Below are 22,581 nucleotides of genomic sequence, written 5' to 3'. Positions count from 1 at the left end.
CTTAGGCATCGTATCTATTTATTATTCACAAAAAACCTTTTGCCTAAATTGTGATTTAATTTATTGTGGCTTAAAATCCGCTTATAAGTATATAAAAAGAAGCACATTTATTTTTAAATCGAGCTTAGTTTTTCATGAATGATTTTTATTAATTGAATCTAACATATTACTATTACTATTACTATTACTATTACTACATTACTATTCAATATTCTTTTAATGAAACACATTAGAAACACATCAAAATTGCACTGCAAATATGATCCAATCTTGTATCATAGAATCCCCTAGGGAAAATGAGACATCCTTTCGTGGTAATGGTTTAAGCTCTAATATAGTAATATAGTAATATAGTAATATATACGTACATACATTCATAGAACGGAAATTATTATCCAGAAATTCGGATAAGAAACAAACTCCCTCGTCAGTTAAAAAACACAGCGTAATTCAGACAAATTTAAAAACACAGACATTATAACGCATACGATATAAAATATAAAAAAAAAGTAATAAAAATTAAGAAAGGAGAAAATTTATTTATTTATCTTCAACATTATATTCAAAGATGAATCCTGCAATAAAATTATCTAGAGCAATAGGCCCTTCTGTCTGAAATATTAAAAATACATTCAAAAGAAAATTTAATAACCAAGAATATATCCATATAAACTAATAATAAACTTATAACACACTGTAATTATTAGATACAAATGTAGGTATTGATCAAATATTGTTTCGATTACAGTTTAAGAGAATATTCTATAGTCTTGAGGAAATAGTGCAATAAAAAAAGTTGCACTATCGCTAGGGAAAAATCAAAATAAAATAAGAAGTAATAATACGAACCTAAGGCATGTTTTTAATATTTTAAGATTTTCCATTAAAAAATTTAAAGTGTCACTCATCTTAAAGAGGAGATGTCTATGGCATAATCATTTGATGTCATTGATGCCACTCCACAGTCTGCACTTGTTTAATTCATTGTTTACACAATTATCCTCCACGAATGTGGTATTCGGGGTCGGAATACTCACATTTCGAGCATATGTTCGATCCACTTTATTAAATATCCCTCTGCCATCCAGGCAGGCCATCCATCGATAAATGCCTGCATATCCGATACCGATGTGTACAATGAACTGCATTTCATTAGCTCACCGCACTTGCCACGTGCGAAAACAGCAACAACAAAATGGCTTGGTGGAAAAAAGACGAAGCAAAAAATCAGTCAGAGCTGTTAAATTTTATTGAAAAGCCATTTCATTTGCATAACTTACGGATTGAACATTATATAACATTACATTAAATTAATGCCAGATGGCCACTTAGGGTGAATAAAACCAATTGATATTGTTCACACAAGCAGTTAAAGACTGACCGAAATAAAATAAATTAAAATAAAAAACGGACACGGAAACGGAAATGGAAATGGAAACAACAACAAAATATGTAGAAAAACATTTCATTTTGGTAGCGGGTTCAGGTTTCAGGCTTACCTCAAAATCCAAACAAATAAATAAGATTATGTCGAGGACTGTGGCACGGGACATGAGGCATCTCTCTGTGAAAAGCCCTAGCTGTGGACGTACTTAACCTCAACTGTAGGCGGCCAGTCATCCTTATCCATAAGCCCAGGGACTCAAAGTCCAAGTTGGCCGTTTGATCTGCTGCAGCAAGGCCATACTGCTCTGTCCACTTGTACACCTGGCCATTCTGGCCTTCCTTTGAACTTTACCCAACGGTTACCAAATCGGCCTAAATGTCTAAACAGGAAATCAATTCTCAACAGCCTTTTGTGTTCTACTCACACTGAAACCCATCCAGTGCCCATCCGTCCACTTTTGCTGTGTTCTACATCGTATCTCGAAGCAGAGCTTGGGATTGGATTTTGTGCTTGACCAGTGGCTGGCAAAATGTTTGCTCTCTGGCGAATACTCGTTTCTGAAGGCCCAAGACTGGAGCTTATTGCAGTTTCGGAGGGTGTTGCACCCAACGCCCATTTAATGGGTTAGAGGCAGAACATTTGGAAAACGACAGCTTAAAGGAATCATGTTTTGTTGGGGGCTGACACGCGGAAATGGAAAGCGGATGGATTACGCGCTATGGTGATTTTCCATCTTTTATTTTCATTACACCCAGAGAAAAACACTGCGAATCGAATAGTTACACTTCGATTTAAGAATGTGGAAATTATAAAAACAAAGCTTTTCACTTACATTTCATCAAAAATATAAAAATATTTGATTTTAATTTAATTAATATTTATATTAAATATTTTCATATATTTCCTAAACTTAAATTTAACATTTGTTTTAAAGTTTTTTATAGATGGTTATGATAGATTGCTATAAATGAAAATAGGGACATTCGTTGTCCATGGCGCCAATCAGCACTTTCGGCTGAGAGGAATATTTATTTTTTTTTTTACCTCTTACGGCTAAACCGTAGTAAAAATTCTTTTTAATACATTTTTATTTAAATCCAAGTGTTGATTCGATTTAATTAGAGTGTTTCTATCAACATGTCTGTAAGGAAAGCTATATAAGTCCTTGTGAACAATCAACATATAAGTAGATTTAATTTCTTGAATGACTCTTCAAATTAGCCTCTGAGCCCTCTTCTCTTTGTCTGAATGACTGACGTTCTGCATTCCCTTCAAGTTCGTTGGGCCCAGGGCCAGTGGCTCCTTCAGAGGCTCCATTGCTTCTGCTTCAGTTGATGCCACGCTGCTGCACTGTTGCACTGTGCATTGTTGTGTGCTGTACTCATGTCTGGGGCATTCTTGAAATGCAACATTTCACCGGAAAGCAGCGGAAAGTCTATAGAAAACTAAACTCAGTTACTAGAGAGCTCCACTTGTTGTTGCCGTTGCCGCTGCCGCTGCCGCTGCTGCTGCTGTTGTTTTTCTTGTTGGTTGCCCCAAGTGGTGGCAAGTTAACAAAAGGTGCGCCTATGCATATGCCGCATGCTCATTGTTGTTGCTCTTTTTTCTCCTTTTTTTTCCTCAAGCCGCAGTCAAGCGGCAATAAAGAGTGCAGGCGGTGGCGGTGGCGGTGCGGCCTTAAACTTGGCAAATTACTTTAACACAGGTTGGATTTTTGTCCTCTCTTTCTCTCTTCGTATCTATCTTTCTAGCAGCGACCCTAAAGATAAAGCGCCGCACACGAAAGTTACTCAAGGAGAAGGCAAAAAAAAGTACCAAAGAAAGTACAATACAGTCAACATTCCGACTATGAGATATCTCTTGTCAGGATTTATTTCTTGTTGCTAACCACAACATATAGGACTTATTTATCTTACCTCTGTCTAGATATAATAAATGTGAAAATGTTCACCGGATTGGTAAATAATATCAATATACATATATCACTATACTAAAATATATTGTCATATATTTCTTCTAGAAAATGCTGCCTTTTTCCATTTACACGAATAGAATACACCCAATATACTCTAGAAGTAACAGGTAAACCAAAAAAAAAGAGACAAAAGTTAATGGATTTCTCTTGTGATATTTGACTTGAGCACTGACCCAAACCCCAAGACCCGAAGCCCAAACAATTCTATATTTTCGTTAGGCATCCTATTTTATTTCGTTCTTTATGCGCGTCGTGAATTTTTCAAGTGAAAAGTTTACATTTATTATCAAGGTGTACGAGTGTGCAGGGAAAGTCGGGGGCATAGGCCCAAGAACCTGTCCTTCATACGACAACAAACAACACATTACGTTTAATTGAATGCTGCGGTTGTGTCGCCTGTCCCGCCTGTCCTGCCGACACGCTGACTCCTTCTTCATTCGGTCTTTTCTGCCCCACTCAGAGGCACGCGCCGCGTAAGAAAAGAACAGAAATTATAATGTAGTGTAAATATTTAATGATGATGTGGCTTTAGATTACACTGCCGTCACGTGGTTGTTGTTAAACGTGCACATTCACACCACCCTCGCAATGGAGGAGGCTGGGCCAGGACACCTCTCTCATGGCGAGCTTGATCTGACCAATTCAATGAGCTGGAAATGTCGCTACCTTCGGGGTATTTTTTACATGCGTACGCACTGGCAGAAGCCAAGACTTGATGTAATTCCTTGAGCGGCGCTCAGTGAACCGCAAAAAGCAGAAGGCAGCAGATATGCAAATGGAAGTAAATATGAGATGTAGCATTTATATGGGAAGTTTAATGAGCGTAAATAAGAAATGCATCAGTAAAATTTTACTACTAGTATAAGAAGGTAAATCTCTTAAGCCGCAGCAAATTTTCTTTGAGCACTCCATGAAATGAAATTATGTTTGAATTTTGAATTTTCCCCGCTCACTTCTTAGGCGCCATCTGTTGAATTCCGTTGAAAGCTTCTCATAGAGTTACCAAGCCCCCCGAACAAGTCATGTGATTGTGGACAACAACATCTTCATACCCTGGGAAATGGATATTATTGACTTGAGAAAATGTTTGTCATCCCAGTCTCCAATGAAAGCAAAAACTATTTAGTCTCTGTTTTAAAGCTATCACAACGATATTTTGCAGTTTATTGTCTCCTTATGAACACCAAGAATGAGTTCGGAATCGGAACTCGTCTAAAGCATATCAACCTGAGAAAATATCTTTATTAATTACGTTTTAAAAATGGTTTGAAAAACGGAATCTTCATATTAAATTAACGAAATAGGGTATACAAGGGCCTGTACATGCATCATGTCTTCAAATACCAGCAACATTGCGACTCTTTTTTTTGTTGACCTATTTTGTTTAAACCTTGTTTTAGTCAAAATACAATAAAAGCAAGGACTAAAAACTGGCCAGTTAAGTAGAAAATTGATTCATTAATCGTATTAAATTATGTGGGCATAGATAAACGCCCGGTTGACAACATTTAAATCCTTGTCGCTCACATTCAAAAAAGTTCGATTTGGCGCGCACCACTCGGTATATTTTTCAAATGAGACCGTATATTTCGGTGCTGTTCTGAGGGTCATACTGTAAAAACTGGTTTTCGCCGCGCTCCCATGTGGTGTTTTTTAGTGCTAAATGGTATTTTTGTCAATTATTAATTTTATTTTCAATTTTATATAGAAATCCAATAAATGCAAGTACTTCGAATAGGCCAATCATGTATAGAATTGATTCATCAAGCGTACAAAATTGAGTGGGCATGGCTAAATGTTCCATATAGATAGTTATATTCAACGGAAGAAAGAAAACGAGGAATATGTAAAATATAACTTGAATTCGTCAGTATATTTACGGTATATTTTTAAAATGTGACGGTATATTTTTAAATATTTCTGTGGGACGGTATATTTTAACGATAAGTCCGCAGTCACACTGCTGTCGATAGTTTTTCGAAAAACATCGACAGTGCAATCAATAGTTCTCCACCAAACATCGCAGACATTTAATATTAATTTAATTTTCAATGTTATATAGAAATCCAATAAACGCAAGGACTAAAAACTAACCAATTGTGTAGAAAATTGATTCATCAATGGGCTAAAATTATGATGGCATGGCTAAATGTTCTATATAGCTGGTAATATTCGTCGGAATATCAAAATCGAGGAATATGAACTCGAATTGGTCAGTATATTACGGTATATTTTGTACATTCCGGTATATTTCTAACGGTCAGACCGTATATTTTATCGAAAAACTCGACGGCCACACTGATATCATGTGAATAGAGAAACGTCATGTGATTGTGATTTTTTTTCGCACGAAGTCACCTGTCGCCGAGAAAATAGAATTACGCCTTCAATTTGGTGAGTGTCCTGCGAATGATGGAAAATTGAAGACCCTGCAACGTGTTTAATCTCAGCTAGACAAGAAAAACCTGCAAAATGGCGGCCCAAATACGCACAGTGGTGACATCGACTTTCCTGGGGCTCTTCACGGCCGCAGCCACCATCCTCATCCTGTACTTTGTTATGACGGGCAAGGGCGAGCGGGTGAGCGTTGGCTGGTTCCTCACCTCGTCGAATCCCTACATGTGGGCCTGCCTCGGCATTGGACTTGCCGTGTCGCTGTCTGTGGTAGGCGCCGCCCTTGGCATCCATACGACGGGCACCAGCATTGTTGGCGGCGGTGTTAAGGCTCCCCGCATCAAGACCAAGAATTTGATTTCCGTCATCTTCTGCGAGGCCGTCGCGATCTACGGCCTGATCACTGCCATTGTGCTCTCCGGCCAGTTGGAGCAGTTCCAAATGGAGACGGCTCTGAACAATGTCGCCATCATGAACAACAACTGGTTCTCGGGCTACTTGATCTTCGGTGCTGGTCTCGCCGTCGGCCTGGTCAACTTGTTCTGCGGCATTGCTGTTGGTATTGTCGGCTCAGGTGCTGCTCTTTCGGACGCCGCCAATGCGGCCCTGTTCGTCAAGATCCTGATTGTGGAGATTTTCGGCTCGGCCATTGGTCTGTTTGGCCTGATTGTGGGCATTTACATGACGTCCAAGTCGAAGATGGGTGACAAGGAGTAAGACTGCCAGTCTTCAGAGTAAGTGTGCATCGGATCAATGCATTTCAGCCTCTTTTAAATGCCGTTTTTCGTTTGCAGACTTCACTTACTCATCGGCAAGAAGAGAACAATAATCAGCCATCAAGTCATTCCCCCCTTAACACGAGGGCCTCGCACAGCAACATCAGTGGGGGCCAGGTTTTTTTTTCTGGAAATTACAACAAAAAGCTTGCGTTATATGCAGTTACAGTTTGCTCGAGGAATCCCTACCGCTGCTTTAAACTGGGACTTTAGTTACTTATTAAGTTGATAGTTTTTTGATAACTTAGATGTTTATTTTTACGCCACGCCTACTCGCGCAATTATCAGCATCCAATTTCAATTGATTGCTGAGTGTGCATGGTGTAAAAATGACAAAGATTTGTTTATGTAATAATTATTCTTTTGCCGATCGAAAGACAATTGTATTGTGTGTGCATGTGTGTGTATATTTATGATTCTAAGAAGTTTGTTATGTTTTTGTTTCTACTGGCTCTTGTATTTCTAAATGAGAATGTATTATATTAACTACTACAAAACGATGAACATGTATATTTTATGCTGCTCCCAATGGCAGAAGCAAAGGAAGATACACAACAGTCGCATTATTATTATTATACATAGCAAGTATTCCATATTAAACAAGTAATAAAATCTATACGTTTTGTTTATCAATCTATGTGAATGAATGACTGCGAGGCGGGGGCTTATCAAAAGCACGCGCAAACTTGTTATAACCATAGCACATACATACATATGTATATCAGCTATATCTAGGTGCATATGTGAAGTATCATATTGGGATTACCTAAGGTCACTCTCCTTACGCAGATCTTTCGTCTATCGGTACAATCTGATTAATCGCTCAGTTGTAATTGGAACAGCTGTGTTTGGTTACCTAAAATTTTAATGTGGAAAGTCACTGACTTTGGAGGAAGTCATACCATAGTTATGGCAATCTTTGCTTATATATGTGCGAATAGTTCAGCTAGTTTCTGAGCTCTATTAAGATGACTCCATTCAACTTTAAACTTTTCTTGTTTCAATATTTGGAATTTAAATTTGCCGCTCATTTGTTGTTCAATTTATAACACTAAAATCAGGGCGGCATTCCAATTCCATGTATCGATAGCACCATCGACTGTTTTTCCTGGTCTTTTTTACTGATCTTCGTAGTTGATTTCACTCTTTTCTCTCTGCTGGATAGGATGCAGTTATACTAACAAATACACTAACGGTGTATGGAATGAAGCAACAATAATGCATTCCAAACAAATATCACCTACAATATGTATCGATATATTGATATATCGCTATCTCTTCTTTGCCTTTGCCGCCATTTTCGAAAAGCGTCCGCCATCTTAACATCTCTTCCTTTTCAAGCCTCTTTCTTTTCTTGAAACGTGAGCGGAGCCGCACGCAGTGCAGAGAATAATCGTAATTTGCAATTTGTTTGCTTTAAAATGTCTGAAACCGATGTCGAATCTACTGTGGTGGTGTCAGAGGCGGCTGTGGTGCCTATAGAAACTGCCATTGACGAAATATGGGAGGAAGAAGGAGTGGCTGACGTAGCCTATCAGCAAGCCAATGAGTGGCCTGAAATCAAGCTTTTCGGCCGCTGGGCCTGCGATGACATATCCATTGGTGATATTTCGTTGCAAGACTACATTGCCGTGAAGGAGAAGTTCGCTCGCTACTTGCCGCACTCGGCGGGACGCTATGCGGCCAAACGCTTCCGCAAAGCTCAATGCCCAATTGTGGAGCGCCTTACCTGCGGGCTGATGATGAAGGGTCGCAGTAACGGCAAGAAACTTCTGGCTTGTCGCATCGTAAAGCACGCATTTGAGATCATTCACTTGCTGACTTCGGAAAATCCATTGCAAGTGACTGTTAATGCGATTGTCAACTCTGGGCCACGTGAGGACTCTACACGCATTGGACGCGCTGGAACTGTGCGCCGTCAGGCTGTGGATGTCTCGCCATTGCGTCGCGTCAATCAGGTAAGCAATATATGGCAAAATACGGCTTAAAGTGATGGCATCATTATTCCTACCATCTGCTTTGCAGGCTATTTGGTTGATTTGCACTGGGGCACGTGAGGCGGCTTTCCGCAACATCAAAACCGTGGCCGAGTGCCTGGCCGATGAGCTGATCAATGCCGCCAAGGGATCGTCCAACTCGTATGCAATCAAGAAGAAGGATGAGCTGGAGCGTGTGGCCAAATCGAATCGTTAAATTGCCCATTTCATTGTTAATACAGACATACATATGCGCTATGTATGCGCACATTCCACAAATGTAACTGTAAATACAGTGTTGTATTTTCGAAACCATATAGGTGTTTCACTCTAACGCACATTGTGTATACAGCCGTCCCTTTCTCGCTGCAGGCAACATAGAATTGGAGATGCAAATTTTTAAAAAATTTAACGTTTGTTTGCGAGCTTAGATGGCGCGCAAGGTGCTGGTCAGCCCCCACTTTTCTTTATCAGTCATTCAATGTAGAGATCAACTTCTATTCATTGGAGCGAGTGCTATCGTCTGGAATATCAACTGTAAAAATGACTTTTCGTACCCGATTAATTTTGCTGATAGCTACCGTATCCACCGTGGCAGTGGCGGCTCTCATTCTCAGCCATGTGATGACAAACACCGGCGAGCGTTTGGGATTTGGCTGGTTTCTGTACACCAGCAGTCCCTACCTGTGGGCTGGCCTGGGCATTGGACTGTCGGTGTCGTTATCCGTGGTGGGAGCCGCCGTTGGAATCTATACTACGGGGACCAGCATCGTCGGGGGCGGGGTCCGCTCGCCCCGCATCAAGACCAAGAACCTCATCTCGATTATATTCTGCGAGGCAGTGGCCATCTACGGGCTGATCATGGCCATAGTTTTGTCCGGGAGTATAAACAACTATCGCCTGGCAAAGATGCTGAGCGACAAGGGCCAAATGGCCAGAAATATGTTCACGGGATTCGCTGTTTTTGGGGCCGGGCTGGCTGTCGGACTGGTCAACATCTCTTGCGGCGTGGCTGTTGGCATTGTGGGCTCTGGAGCAGCCCTAGCCGACTCGGCCAATGCGTCGCTCTTCGTCAAGGTTCTAATTGTGGAGATATTTGGCTCGGCCATCGGTCTCTTTGGACTGATTGTGGGCATATACTTGACATCCAAGGCGGATATGATTTAAACCCGATTACAAATCAAAAACTACTATTTATTAAGGCCTATTAAAGTAATTAAACACTAATCTTCCTCATCATCGTCGTCGCTATCGTCCGCCTCATCGTTATTGGCCCCCTGATCGCTGCCCTCATCATCTTCCTCGTCCCAGTGCTTGATTTTCTTGTTGGTCATAAAGTCCTCTCGCAGTACATTCCACTCAGACTTCTTTTTTCCAGTTGAAGACGCCTCTGCTGTGTCATCTTCGTCATCATCATCTGTCTCTTGCTCCTCCTTCTTCACGGCATTGTCTATGGCCGTGGACTTGGCCCGCTTGCCGCTCATTAACACGTCCAGGAACTTTCTCTTGTTAATATTATTGAGCACTGCATCCTGACGACTGTCCAGTGGCCCTGCATCTGCCAGCTGTTGTTCGAGATCCTTCTGCTGAATGCGCACTGCGTTGAAGAACTGAACCACGCCTCGAGTGGCCACCTTGCGTAGTGTTCTTTCCCTCTCTAAGTCCTGGTAGCTGGGCTTCACTCTCAGCTGCAGGGGAACATTTCTTCGCTCTGTCTTGGTCAGAGTGGCATCCAATGCGGATTTGTCAGCGTCACCATCCTCCTCATCATCATCGTCCTCCTCTTTGACATCGCCCCCAACGACTTCAAAGTCAAATCCTGGCTTCTTTGCCGCTTCGCTGGTCTTGGAACGAACGACCGCTGGATTCTTCTTGGCCCGGGACAGCACGGTGGGTCCCACTGACTTGCTCTTCAGTACCTTTCCAATGCAATCTGCCCAGCCGGCGTTGGCCCCTGTGTCGCCGTCAACATTCTGACTGTCTTCAGAGTCAGATTCGTTGTTGGAACTGTCTGTGGCCGGCGCAGCCTCTTTTTTCGGGCGCTTCGCAGTGAGAAGAGCCATTTTATTCGGTCAGAAAACAGAAACAAATTTTAAAAACAAAATACGCGTGCTCCTCACGTTGCTAGTGGTGGTAAAATTTGTATGATGATAATCGATAGCTATCCACATCAAATACAATCAGCTGCGATATTACCATCCCTCAAAAGCGACAAAAAAGAAGAAGAGAGCCGGCCGACCGAAAAACTGAAATTTTCTATTAAAAACAATTATAACTAGAAAATGCTGAAGAAGAAACTAGAGGCCTTGGGGTATCCCACACCCAGTGATCTGGCGCTAAGCAGTAAGTACTGATTAGAGGATTTTGAGAGGTTATTAATAAGGTAATTTCACCACATATCCAGATCGCAAGGACTTTGCGAGCACAATCCTTTGGCTGGAGGACCAAAAGATAAGACTATATGCAATAGAAGATCGCGAAATTCTGCGCAACGTAGACAATGCCCAGATGTGGGAGGATGGCTACCTGAAGTACTGTGCAGACCTGAATATGCCTAGCCTGGGAACACAAAACGAACAGCTCGCCTGGATTTTGGGTCATGCCATACGTCTGGAGTTTCTGGACGATCCAGCGCAGTATGAGTCGATCAACAGCAAGCAACCGCTGCCGAAGATCAACGGCAGCCAACCACATCAACAAAAAGTGCAGGTTATTTTTGAAGGAAAAATGAATGGTAAAAGGTTTCACTTAGAAAAGCGACTCTGTAACGCATTCATTTATTTCCCAAATAGTGGATGACAAAGAATTTATTGCTGGAGTGCGCACTCTGGCTGGCCAACTGAATGTGCCTCATCATCCCAATCATTTGCTGCAGCTGGAAGCCGTAGCCCGGGTGGTACACGAACGCCTTTCGCCTGCTGCCAGGGGACGCCAGCCCATCACTATGACACCCTTTCCCTTTGACAAGGGCAACGATGTGGTCTCCGCCAACGATCCCGCCCTTGACCTTCCCATGCGCATACTGCGCCTCTTGCAGATCCAGAGCCTGCGTCAGCTACAGACGCACATCAACGAGACGATCGTGTCGGTTCAAAATCTAACTGCCAATCCAAAGACTGACACCAAGCTGGGAAAAGTGGGATTCTGAACGCAGTTCCCAACGATCAAATTCAATAGCCAATCATGAACAGTACATAACTAATTGTAAATTTAATGAGTCAGCTAGCAATTACAACCGCCTGTCTAGCGTCGAGAAAAAAATCCATGATCCTTTGGTATAGTCTTTGTGGGCATCGTCCCCTCCTCCGGTTTCTCCTTGGCGGCTGGCTTCAGGAATCCTGCATTTCCCAACCGAGCCACGCCCAGAGCTCCAACAGCTAATGAAGATACATACATATAACCAATAAAAATTGAAATGCCAAGTAGAAATGGAGTACGCACCGGCTGCCAACCCTTTCATTGTGTAGTTCTCGAGAGGCTTGCTGCGCCGCTTTGCCTGGGCCAACAGAAAGACTCCAATGCCGATCAGCCCGAAACCGCTAACCAGGCGGCAGCCCAAGCAGTCCACCTCACTGCTGGTATTGTCTTTGTTCCAAAACGACAGTCTTCCAATCATTTCGTTTGTTTCTAGAAAATTGTTGAATTGATCATCCAAGGCAAACTTTTCCTACATCCTTTTCTACATTCCTTTTCGATACATCGATAGCTATCGTGTGTACATCCACGTTTACGTGCGAATGGTTCAAGCAGGTGTGAAGTTTAAATTGGCTGGGAATTAGTTTACTTATTTGAACGGCTGACAAAAATGGAATTTCAGCGAAGTGATGCCATGCTTATGGAGATTCTGCAAGGTCGAAAGACCATCGTCGGATTCCTGGACTCCATCTTTGGATTTCTGCGTCGCAAGTACACAGATTTAGACCTGAAACTTGATAAATTTAACCTCCCTGCTGCGATTACTCTAGCACCGACTTTTACCACACGAAAAAGGATGAGGCTGACAGGATTGGATTTCCCAAGGGAATGCGCGATCAAATTCTTTACGGAGCAATGCAGCGCTACGACCCGGACTGCATTCTTCAATCAATGAACGTCGAGAGTGAAATTGGAGGCAATGGTACATATCTTCCTCCTGCTGTTGAGGAAGTAATCGTGGAAAGTGAGGCAAAAATCCCACAACACAAGGCTGATTCAGCAGAGGCTGTATTTTTCCCCATTGACTACAAGAATGGAGCTGTCTTTGCAAGCCACTGCTGGTCTCAGACGTTAAAGGATGTGGAAGTCCAAGTGAAACTGCCCGAAGAACTAAAAATATCCAAAAACCTGAATATAGACATCAAAGGTGGCCACCTTAAGGTGAGCAGCAAGCAAAAGCCAGAGCACGTGATTCTAGAGGGAAATCTTAGCCAGCGGATTAGGCATAACGAAGCGTTGTGGACCATTGACCATAACATGCTGCACATCAGTTGTGGTAAGTACTCCACGAATCCTTGAATGGTTCAAATAATACCAATCCCTTCCACTAGACAAGGCCAGGGAGCTGTGGTGGGACCGACTCTTCGAGGGCGACGCCGAAATCGATACAAAGAAAATTGACTGCGAGCGCTATATTGACGATCTTCCCGACGACACTCAGGCGACCATAGAGAAGCTCCGGGTGCAACAAATGGAGGCGGATAAGCAGCAAAGCCAACTGCAGGCTTCCAATCCGGAACAGCACAAAACCATGGAACGGTTACGGGCCGCCTGGGACGCTGATGGTTCGCCATTTAAAGGACAACCATTTGACCCGTCTATTGTCAGGATGAGTTAGTGTTTAATGTATACAACGTATTTCGGGTTAAATTATAACTAAAGCTAAATGAGAAGAGTTGTGCTTTACTGAGCCTTCAGCTCGTGCTTCTTGTTCCGCAATTGTTGCTTCTGGTAGGCCACATCCTTGTCATCCGTGGACCAGGCCACGTACATGTAAACGGTAAGCAGCGAGGCCAGGAGCAGACGGTCTACGCTCATCACATTCGTGGCAAACAGAATGACGGAGAGGCCCACAAACGACGGATGGCGCACATGGGAGTACAGATTACGGAGCTCGCTCGACTTGTAAGCTACGGGCTCGCCGTACTCTTTTAAGTCATAGTAGACCTGCTTGACGCCCAGCAGCTCTGGCAGATCCATTATAAGGCTACCGCCAAAGATGACAGCCCAGCCAAGGCCATGGGTGACCACAAAAGTCCACCAGAGTGGGGCACTCTCGTCCACATCAACTTGCCACAAGACAATCGACTGGGCAGGCAGCCAGTTCTTCAGAAGATACTGCAATGGAATGAAATCTGTGAAATTAGCATTGACTGTTCTATTTCCATGGCTGTTGCTGTAGCAATACTAACATGTAAACAAATCGATGACGTCAGGCTATAAATAGTTCGCTCGGCTGCTGCCAAGCCCAATTTCCTCCACAAATTCTTCACCAGAGCTGACTTAAGGAAGCTGTGCTGGAAGATGAATCCTATCAGGTAGAGTGTGTCAAATACAATGGGTCCATAGGCGGTTTCCAGCCTTGACTTGTTGTCCAGTAAATTGAAAATCCAGGTGTGTGCCTTCGAAATGGATCGAGGTGTTGATAGAAACAGCATCAGCTTGCCAACCACGAAAAAGGTATACCCGAAAGTGGCCACCGAGCTCAGGAGCAGCATAACCTTGGCAAAAGTAGCCATTGATACAGAAAACAACAAAATACTATTTATTAAATGCAAAATAAATGTTTATGTGAGTGCTGATGATATCGCAGGCAAGGCATCGATGGTTTTCAAAAACATCGATACTATCGGATTTTTCAAGCAAATATTTTTAAAGAAAAAATATTTAACAAGTTTAAATGGAAATTAATAAAGAATGAAAATTCTCCTTTAACTTTGTTCATTTACCGGCTGACGTTGTAGCTGGGGAACACATCCTCTGTATATCGGTATATAATGGTCTATTTTATCAATCTATTAAATCAATCTATTATTACGCAGATTTTTAATTTTCGAAAAGATATCGTGGTTTTTTTAAGTTCAGAGGAGTTTTAGTTTAAGTTCAAATCTCTATAAGAAGAACTTACAATCAGTAATATTTTCCGCCATTTACCTCAAGTCGTTGAGCTGTTCAAATAGAGGGGGGTTTAGTGTGCTAAGCTCATTTTTTTATCGGTATATTTTAAGAATGAGACCGTATATTTCGGTATATTTCGGAATATTTCCAAGGGACAGACCGATAAATCCGCGTGCTCAGCGTGTCACATTTATTTGGCAAAATTTGTAAGTTTATCCTCGAATCTTTCGTCAATATCGACTTTAAATTGTTATTTGATACTTTCCAAGTCTAGTAAAAGTGATACACAGTAGAATATTGTCATTTGTGTCGCCAAGGCAGCGCCATAAGCAGCAACACCCCAGACAGTAGCAGATACTCAGTAAAGCAGCAGCAAAATGCCCAAGAATAAAGGAAAAGGTGGCAAAAATCGTCGTCGTGGTAAGAACGAGAACGAATTCGAGAAGCGCGAGCTGATCTTCAAGGAGGATCAACAGGAGTACGCACAGGTGACCAAAATGCTGGGCAATGGTCGGTTGGAGGCAATGTGCTTTGATGGCGTCAAACGCCTGTGTCACATTCGGGGGAAACTTCGCAAGAAGGTGAGTACAACGTTTGAAAGTGCTCTCTTTGTCTGTTTCGCTTACTCTTTCTTTTGGCCGTGAGTGTGTGTGTATGCGCGCTCTCTTAAAAGTGCACGTTATTTAGCATTTGGCATTGATTGCCAAAGCCAATATAGGCTATATACTTAGTTATTGTTGCTGTGCATTATATTCGCAATACATATGTACTTATGTGTATAGGTGGCAAATGTGTTTATTATAAATATTTGATGACCATTTTGGTGGCTCTATTGTGGGAGGGGGCTCGAAGTACAATGGAGCCCACATTGTGTGGGAGGGAGTGTAATGCACTGCGTTTGTTGTCCTTGTCTAAGATTAACAAAGGCAACGTATGGGTCGGCGGGGCAGCCATTGATTAATTATGTTCATGTATTAAGAGGAGCGGTGTGCGTGCCCCTAAGCAGTTTTCTCTTTGACGGCGCCCCCCATGCCGGCATTTCTTAATCATCCCAAGGGTCCCAAACCTTCGTTTTGAGATACAGCAGCAGTCCTTAATCGCAGCATCAAATAAAGATTAAACTGCAGACGAGTATCATAAAGCCATAGACCATCTAGGGTATTTTCCGCCTGTACCCCCTGTGGATAGTCCTCTTTTGTTGCAATTTTTCTGCACTTCATCGAAGTTTCTTGTACAGCCGTCTCAAAGCAGAATATGGGCTGGAATTACCAGGACTACCAAATACAGCTGCCGTACAAGCCCAAGATACTACCTGCCTTGGCCTTTACATAGCCTTGGGAACGGGATTGTCCATAACCCGATTAGATCTACATATTCCTATGAAAAGCAGTGTGAGCGCACGTCAAATCTTGAATGGTGCTTCACCCGACAGAGAGCCGTCATCATAAATAAGATTTCGAATCAGCGGATACGTCAAGATTCATGGAGTTAGTACGTCACTACCTCTTCCGTCGTAGATGTCAGTTGAAAAGTACCCACAAGTCCCAGAACAAGTCGCCAATCAATGGGGACATATCAGACAAGGTGCAATAAACATATAGAGCGACGAAACCGAAAAACAAAACACAGTCTAAGAAGGGGGGGGAAACTGGGAGGAGACATGTCCCCGACTAATTGATTGATATGGAAAGCAAACCAAAATGGAAATGCAAATCAATCTTTCCCCGGCGAAAACACAAAAACAGAAACTGCCATTTCAGTTCTCACGAAATTCAAAGACGCAAAAGCACGTGTTTTGAGGCCAAATTCTCCATCAACATCCTGACTTGGCACTTAATTAGCTTGTCCTGATTGGTCAGCGTGGGGGCGCCTATGGCATCCCGCCACATTTATCTAATCTACAACTCAAAATAATTAAAGCCAAAGTAATTGAAAGAAAATCGTGTGGCATATGTTTCGCCGCCAGCTACGACGCAGTTTTTCGCAGTTTGTTCAGAAATGCGAGTTTCTAAATCCCTGTAAATGGATTTGTAATACCACCCTTTGAGGCACACCCACACGCGGAATGAATCGCTTACACAAGGCCGTCTGGGGGATGCACTCCCCCTTGAATGTGGGACCGAATATCATTTACTTGAACTCTAATCTCTCAAGTAGTTTCCCTAAGGAATTTATGGTCGATTGCACAGGTGGATTTATAGCGGAGCGGCAGTCTTTGAGTGCGTTTAGAGGGCCTCTCTGTGTGGCCTAGACAAGTGATTGCACGGGACCACAATTGCTTCAGGAGCCTACTGACAGAGGCACATCTTCATTTAACTATTTGGCGCATATTTTATCCATTATTCATTATCTTTTTACCCCAAAAAAGACGATATCATATGATGTGGGTGGAACACATCAAAATTGGAAATCCATCCAGTGGTGGTGGGGTTTCACCCTCCCTATCTGGGTCATCTGATCGCACTGTTCCTGGAAATTAGGAATTACTTTTGGGGGGCGGTGCGGCTCAAAGTGCAGCCAATCGAGAATCAAAGGTCAACGAGTTTTCCCTCAGATGTCTGGACGTTAACTCCGAGCCATATTCTGCACAGACGACAGTCAGCTACCAAAATCTCTCTGTCAATCAACCGGCAGTCAGCTGATCCACGTAATCTGGATCCTAATCGGCTCGGCACGACGTGGACACGCCTTCCATGTCGTACATTGTATGCCCTTTGCTTTTGGCCAGACGCGGGCTATGGCACTGGCTTTGGGCATGACTAATGCGTGTGGATGGGCGCCAGCCAACCAGCCAGCCAGTCCGTCCGTCCGTTTCCCTCCCCCAATTAAACGGGCTCCCCGCCCGGCAACAGGAACGACGGAATATAGAGCGAATCTTATCTCCCGCAGCTTATTTCACAATTAAAGACAGTAGTTGTTGGTTCTTTCAAATGATATTCAAAAATTTTAATCATGTTCTCTCTTTGCTTAAGACTATAACTTATATTGGAAGGATCGGGGCAGTATATATTCTTTGTTGATTCTTAATTCTTAATCCTAATGAGATTGTCTAGAGAATTTCATTTTTTCTTTGGGTTTTGATGATTTTTTGTGTGTTTTTTGTTTGGGTATATTTTCTTTTTTCGATATTTTCACATTCGAGCTCTTTGGTGGGCTTCCATAGTCGTCTCTCTCCCTGGCAGTGGCCTTTTACATGATATGCGTGGCCGAGCTGATGATCTGATGGATCCAGTCGGTGAAGGCCGAAACCCTCACGAAGACGGAGGGCGCGTTCTTCTGGCCGCAGGGCATCTTGCCCCACGATACGATGCCGATGACGATGTTGCCCTGCTCGAAGGAGTCCTCGCAGCACTGCTGGATGAGCGGACCGCCAGAGTCGGCGGTGCAGATGCTAACGCCGCCGGTGAGGGGGCCCGTGCAGAGGTTCGTCTCGTGCAGCTGGAGGCCGGAGCGGGCGAGAATCTGTTCGCACAGCTCCATGTCCAGAATGGGCATGTTGGCCTCCTGCAGCTTGTGCGGATAGTTGGGCACGGCGGTCATCGAGACGTTGCCCCAGCCGTACAGAGTGCCATAGCCCTCGGGATGAGCATCCTGCTCGGGGAGCATGGCCGGCTGGACGTACTCGTCGAAGACCAGGGGCCTCTTGATGTAGATGAGCGCGATGTCGTAGGGATTGACGCCGCCAAGGTAGAGCTCGTGGCGGACGTAGTAGTCGATGTGGCGCATCTGGATGTTGGCCGCCTCGCCGCGGTGGTCGTGGATGTCGTGGCTGCCTGCCACAATCACCGAGTTCTCGACGGTCTGCGGCGAGTTGAGGCAGTGGGCGGCCGTCAGGATCCAGTGCTCGTTGATCACAGTGCCGGCACAGTAGTGTACCAGGCCCTGGTCGGGGGTCATCATCTGTATGCTGACCACGTAGGGCGCCGTGTGGGGCGTTGCCTCGCGCTTGGCCAGGAACTTCTTGCTCCAGTGCGTCTGTCGCGGTGCTTCCAGTGTGCTAATCCGATTCTCGAGCAGCCCGTAGGCCGCCAGATTCATGGCCATTGTGTGGGCCGAGGATCCCATGGCGCTGTTGGCACCTCCGCACTTGCGGACGGTGGGCAGCAGGGAACTCTGGGAGGCACTGCTGCTGAGCACGACCATAATGCTGGCTATGGTCGTCAGCAGCACCGAGTATATGCATCGGTAGGATAAGAGCATAATGTCCTCGCTCTGGTAGCACGCGCCGCACGTATTCGTCGAGTAGTAGGTCGGAATTTTGACACTTGATGGGTCTTGCGGGACACGCGAAACGCGTCTCGATTTGATTTTTCTTTTGCTTTCGCCTTGGCTCTGCCTCTGGCGTATTTGTGGTAACACTTCACTCGTATTCCGTTTGTATCGTTCATGGAACACACGTTTTTGTTTCTCAGCGGTTTCTCCGGGCTGGCTGTTGCTTGCTTGATTGCGATTTTAAATTTGCAGGGTCCGCCGGAATGGGGGCTGTATTTATAGGGGGCCCTCCAGAGAGAGTCTCCCCTTTCATTGGGTGTCTTCTTATCGCACAAAGAGAGAGGTTCGGTCGTATACCGAATGCCAAATCTAATCAATGACGAGTCGAGATAAGGCCGAAATTCGGCGAGTGCCATTCGGGTTTTGGGCCCACAGGGACGACTGCCCTACCCCTGTCCCTATACGAATGTAGGGAGGCAGATCCCTCTTTTTGATCAAACATAATCTACACCTGCCTTTTGTTATATAATTTCGAAGATAACTGTTAACTATCGTGGGAAGAAAGCACCGCCTCTCACGTTAAATAGCGGGTGCCATGAACCCCATGCTGAGGAATGTTTATGACGCATCGGCATCGGCATTGGGTTTGTATTACAGCGAAAGAAATAAATCATTCACGAGGAGTACTTTCTGTGATTCAGTTTATAAAAATCCAATGAATCAATCCCCCCGCCCTGGAGTGCTGCAGGTAAAACCAGAAGCAAATGCAAAGCATTTCTAATACTTTCTCCTATTGCAGAAGTACTTCTACTTTGGGGCAAAACCAGAGCAAACCAGCACAAACTGCTGTCTGCCATTATTGATGACATTGCGAGGCGATAAGAATCTGTTCGGTTCAGTGATGTCTGTGGCTATATATAGTGTTCCAAGAGACCTGCTGCCTCAAATACCAAACCTCTGACGAGCACAAAAACTTACTCACCCGCACTCCCAGGGTGCTCCTTCAGGCCCATGCTCGGAGGTGTTCGCAATCAGTGGTTGTGCGATCGGGGGCTTCCCGCTGGCATGGAGTGTGCCGCCTGCCTGCCCCAGGGGTTCGCTTATCTCGTCTGCCCTGGGGTAATGGTAATAGCCAATTTCGATTCGATTTAGTCACAATTCTTGTATCTCTGCCTGGATGGTTTGCCTGCGCATGATCTATCTATCGTGTTTGGCAGGGAATCTATTATAGAGAGAGGGAGAGGGCGACGCCATCGCCTTATTTGGGCCGTATGATAAATGTTCCAAAGTTCAGGGGCCCCAGCGAGGTTTTATTTTCAGCGAAGTCGTAATGTGGGAATAACGTGCCTGTGTTTGTGCTTCTTCGGGTTCTCTGATTTTTGTTAATGAATTTTTAAGCCGAACCGCGTTATCGGGTCTTATCGACCGACGTGGCTGGTCAAGCACTACTATATTTGTGGATATATGTGTCATCTGAAATCGGCGGAGGATTGGAATTTATATTGCCCCTAGTACAAACGACAGGAAGTAGAGTCGGAGGAAGTGAATTTATGAATGGGCTTTGAATCATTAATCGAATGGAATTCAAGTGCAGCTTGCCCTAGGTCGTTGACTCTCTCTCTGGGTTGAGTAATAAAACAAATAAAACAACTACCAGGCTGGGGGTTTCTCTCTTCTTTACTGCATTCATATCATACCATATCGTTTCGTATCGTAGCGTATCAGCGCTGCTCCACATAATCTGCCAATGTTTCCGCTGACGTCACGAGTGTGAGGAAATCTCAATCTGTTGTCACGCTGCTCCTCCTGGAACCTGAAATCTGGCATCTGATTAGGCAAATGTTTGCTCAAGAGCATTGTTATTCCTCGGTTGCGGTTGAAAGGTATCTCGATACAGCCTTGCCTTATCGCATCAGTTGTATGTACAGCTAAACGCGCATTATTTCCTGGAACTAAGACCTGGTTTAACCAATTTTTGGCTTGCACATTATCACTGATATGTGACTCGCGACGCGTTCGGACTTGTTCTCTAGCTCTAATCTACATTCCTTTTGCTATTCCACTCGCTTTGCTGGCTATTATCAATGTGTATTGTGATGATATTTCAAGTACTTCCAACTGATTGCGATCCGTGAAAAGTTAATTATTCCAAAGCCCTCACGTGAGCAAACTGAGTGGAGAGCCCCTGAAATGATGTGCCCGGAACTGACCAAAAATGGAACCTTCTTGTTGGCACCCCAATCCCAAGGTGGTGGTTGCGGTTGCGCACGTTTGTGAAATACCCAGAATTGTTGGCCAGGCACGGGGCCTGCCCCAAAGATCAGTTATCTTTTATCTATTACACAGAATACAAGACTGCAAATTGTGTTTGCTCTTTTTGCCGCAAGAATTACTCATAACAGAAAAAGGGCAGGGAAAGACAAGGAGAAAGAGACGTGTACTGTGTGGCTTTTCCCAATTGAATGATGATAACATTGTTGTGCTTTCTTTTGCAGGTGTGGATCAATCAGGGCGATATCATATTGGTCGGATTGCGTGACTATCAGGACTCGAAGGCCGATGTCATCCTTAAGTACACGCCCGACGAGGCTAGGAATCTGAAGACATACGGCGAGTTCCCCGAATCGGTGCGCATCAACGAGACAGTCACATTCGTGGAGGATGGCTTCGACGAGGACATCGAGTTCGGCGACGAGATCAGCTCAGAGGACGATGCTGATTCCGTTGACAACATCTGATTAACAAGAAAACAAAGGAAGATGTTATCCGGTGGAGCAGCAGCATCATCAGGAGGGGGAGGGACGGGTTCGAGTGCGAGTGCGAGTTCGAGTGCGGCAGGAACGTCCGGCGGTGCAAAGTCAGTCAAAGAGTAGGGAATTAAACAAATTGTAAAAAGCAAAGAAAACCAAACCCCCGCAACCACATACCCAGCCAGACACACAGCAGGCTTCAAAACATCCACAGAGCGGCGACACGACCACTGGCAAAGAGCGACAACTACAGCCACAACAATTACAGATAATAGCCCACAGTTTTTCAACAACTTCAATGTCTTTCTACAAACTTTTCGACTAGGTTCCAAATTCAAATTGTTTAATCTAATGCCGCGTCGCAAACGACACGACAAACAACTATGTAATACAATTAGTAGAACTGTTGCACTGAGCAGCAAACCATGCCACACAGTGAAGCAAAGAACAGAACACTAAATCTTTATGCAATTAAAAAAAGCAAAGAAAACCCATAACAAAACGTATACTAGTTATTATTCACAAAAATCTAGAAAAAAAATAAAACGCAGAATAAAGCAAATTCATAAATCATAAATAATAGAATAGGAGTTTAGCTAACATTTATGTGTGTAAATGAGAAAGCGGAAGGCATAAGTTTCCATTGTAGCTAGCGAGTAAGCCAAATCAAATTAAATCAACCAACCATCGAGGTTTTGCCCCTCCCAAAAAGTGTTCCTTCTCGTCTTGTTTTAACTCTATCTCTATACTGGATACTTGATACTTTTGTGTTATTTTTGATGGTCTTCATAGCTATATATATCATATATTCCCAACGCCCCTTTTGTTTTTGCTGTCGATGCATTCGGTCCAGCTCCTTCCCTATTTCCCTATTTAGTTGTAATTTAATTCGAGCCTAACGAACGTGTAAAAACTAAAGAACATTGATTTTTTGTACTGAGTTGAACTCCAATAAATGGCGTTGATTAACCCGAATGCTAAACAGCAAATAATCATCCCCCACCAAGTGGTTTCTTCT

General features: G+C 43.8%; 10 protein-coding genes and 1 long non-coding RNA gene across 13 annotated transcripts; 6 read left to right on the top strand and 5 right to left on the bottom strand.

The window, feature by feature from the left end:
• Window positions 1–5,574: 5,574 nt before the first annotated feature.
• LOC26532176 (uncharacterized) lies at window positions 5,575–5,968 on the bottom strand. The gene is made up of 2 exons (XR_001451818.2): window positions 5,828–5,968; window positions 5,575–5,765 (listed from the first exon to the last, which is right to left on the bottom strand). It is a non-coding gene; the product is annotated as an uncharacterized lncRNA (long non-coding RNA).
• Window positions 5,653–7,148, top strand: LOC4802391 (Vacuolar H[+] ATPase PPA1 subunit 1). Of its 2 annotated transcripts, none has more exons than XM_015182284.2 (3): window positions 5,653–5,756; window positions 5,813–6,490; window positions 6,551–7,148. In XM_015182284.2, the coding sequence occupies exon 2, from the start codon at window positions 5,835–5,837 to the stop codon at window positions 6,471–6,473; it is 639 nt and encodes a 212-aa protein (XP_015037770.1). In that variant the 5' UTR covers window positions 5,653–5,756; window positions 5,813–5,834; the 3' UTR covers window positions 6,474–6,490; window positions 6,551–7,148. The 2 variants fall into 2 exon arrangements, with proteins under 2 accessions (XP_015037770.1, XP_001359317.1); XM_001359280.4 differs by having other exon boundaries at window positions 5,661–5,756; window positions 5,817–6,490.
• Window positions 7,149–7,852: 704 nt separating this feature from the next.
• On the top strand, window positions 7,853–8,821 carry RpS5b (Ribosomal protein S5b). The gene is made up of 2 exons (XM_001359281.5): window positions 7,853–8,490; window positions 8,558–8,821. Exons 1-2 carry the CDS (start codon window positions 7,954–7,956, stop codon window positions 8,723–8,725), a joined length of 705 nt encoding a protein of 234 aa, XP_001359318.3. The 5' UTR covers window positions 7,853–7,953; the 3' UTR covers window positions 8,726–8,821.
• Window positions 8,822–8,919: 98 nt separating this feature from the next.
• LOC6897582 (V-type proton ATPase 21 kDa proteolipid subunit-like) lies at window positions 8,920–9,735 on the top strand. Its single transcript, XM_002137691.4, has one exon. The coding sequence runs from the start codon at window positions 9,052–9,054 to the stop codon at window positions 9,673–9,675; it is 624 nt and encodes a 207-aa protein (XP_002137727.1). The 5' UTR covers window positions 8,920–9,051; the 3' UTR covers window positions 9,676–9,735.
• On the bottom strand, window positions 9,682–10,671 carry LOC4802388 (RRP15-like protein). The gene has a single exon (XM_001359279.5). The coding sequence runs from the start codon at window positions 10,569–10,571 to the stop codon at window positions 9,732–9,734; it is 840 nt and encodes a 279-aa protein (XP_001359316.2). The 5' UTR covers window positions 10,572–10,671; the 3' UTR covers window positions 9,682–9,731.
• Window positions 10,672–10,698: 27 nt separating this feature from the next.
• LOC4802387 (RNA transcription, translation and transport factor protein) lies at window positions 10,699–11,771 on the top strand. The gene is made up of 3 exons (XM_001359278.3): window positions 10,699–10,851; window positions 10,913–11,242; window positions 11,301–11,771. The coding sequence occupies exons 1-3, from the start codon at window positions 10,791–10,793 to the stop codon at window positions 11,654–11,656; spliced, it is 747 nt and encodes a 248-aa protein (XP_001359315.2). The 5' UTR covers window positions 10,699–10,790; the 3' UTR covers window positions 11,657–11,771.
• LOC4802386 (uncharacterized) lies at window positions 11,695–12,183 on the bottom strand. The gene is made up of 2 exons (XM_001359277.4): window positions 11,950–12,183; window positions 11,695–11,885 (listed from the first exon to the last, which is right to left on the bottom strand). The coding sequence occupies exons 1-2, from the start codon at window positions 12,122–12,124 to the stop codon at window positions 11,752–11,754; spliced, it is 309 nt and encodes a 102-aa protein (XP_001359314.1). The 5' UTR covers window positions 12,125–12,183; the 3' UTR covers window positions 11,695–11,751.
• Window positions 12,184–12,222: 39 nt separating this feature from the next.
• On the top strand, window positions 12,223–13,376 carry LOC6897581 (nudC domain-containing protein 3). Its single transcript, XM_002137690.4, has 3 exons — window positions 12,223–12,414; window positions 12,474–12,979; window positions 13,035–13,376. Exons 1-3 carry the CDS (start codon window positions 12,314–12,316, stop codon window positions 13,319–13,321), a joined length of 894 nt encoding a protein of 297 aa, XP_002137726.2. The 5' UTR covers window positions 12,223–12,313; the 3' UTR covers window positions 13,322–13,376.
• Window positions 13,301–14,306, bottom strand: LOC4802384 (nurim homolog). Its single transcript, XM_001359276.4, has 2 exons — window positions 13,896–14,306; window positions 13,301–13,821 (listed from the first exon to the last, which is right to left on the bottom strand). The coding sequence occupies exons 1-2, from the start codon at window positions 14,220–14,222 to the stop codon at window positions 13,387–13,389; spliced, it is 762 nt and encodes a 253-aa protein (XP_001359313.2). The 5' UTR covers window positions 14,223–14,306; the 3' UTR covers window positions 13,301–13,386.
• Window positions 14,307–14,724: 418 nt separating this feature from the next.
• eIF1A (eukaryotic translation initiation factor 1A) lies at window positions 14,725–22,538 on the top strand. Of its 2 annotated transcripts, none has more exons than XM_015182282.2 (3): window positions 14,725–14,807; window positions 14,871–15,182; window positions 21,309–22,538. In XM_015182282.2, exons 2-3 carry the CDS (start codon window positions 14,979–14,981, stop codon window positions 21,549–21,551), a joined length of 447 nt encoding a protein of 148 aa, XP_015037768.1. In that variant the 5' UTR covers window positions 14,725–14,807; window positions 14,871–14,978; the 3' UTR covers window positions 21,552–22,538. The 2 variants fall into 2 exon arrangements, with proteins under 2 accessions (XP_015037768.1, XP_015037769.1); XM_015182283.2 differs by having other exon boundaries at window positions 14,728–14,807; window positions 14,876–15,182.
• LOC4802383 (transmembrane protease serine 9) lies at window positions 17,516–19,085 on the bottom strand. Its single transcript, XM_001359275.4, has one exon. It carries the CDS (start codon window positions 18,799–18,801, stop codon window positions 17,791–17,793), a length of 1,011 nt encoding a protein of 336 aa, XP_001359312.1. The 5' UTR covers window positions 18,802–19,085; the 3' UTR covers window positions 17,516–17,790.
• Window positions 22,539–22,581: the final 43 nt, after the last annotated feature.

The sequence above is a fragment of the Drosophila pseudoobscura genome, chromosome 2, assembly GCF_009870125.1.
Source record: "Drosophila pseudoobscura strain MV-25-SWS-2005 chromosome 2, UCI_Dpse_MV25, whole genome shotgun sequence".
NCBI lineage: Eukaryota > Metazoa > Arthropoda > Insecta > Diptera > Drosophilidae > Drosophila > Drosophila pseudoobscura.
This window is presented reverse-complemented; position numbering and strand designations above follow the sequence as displayed.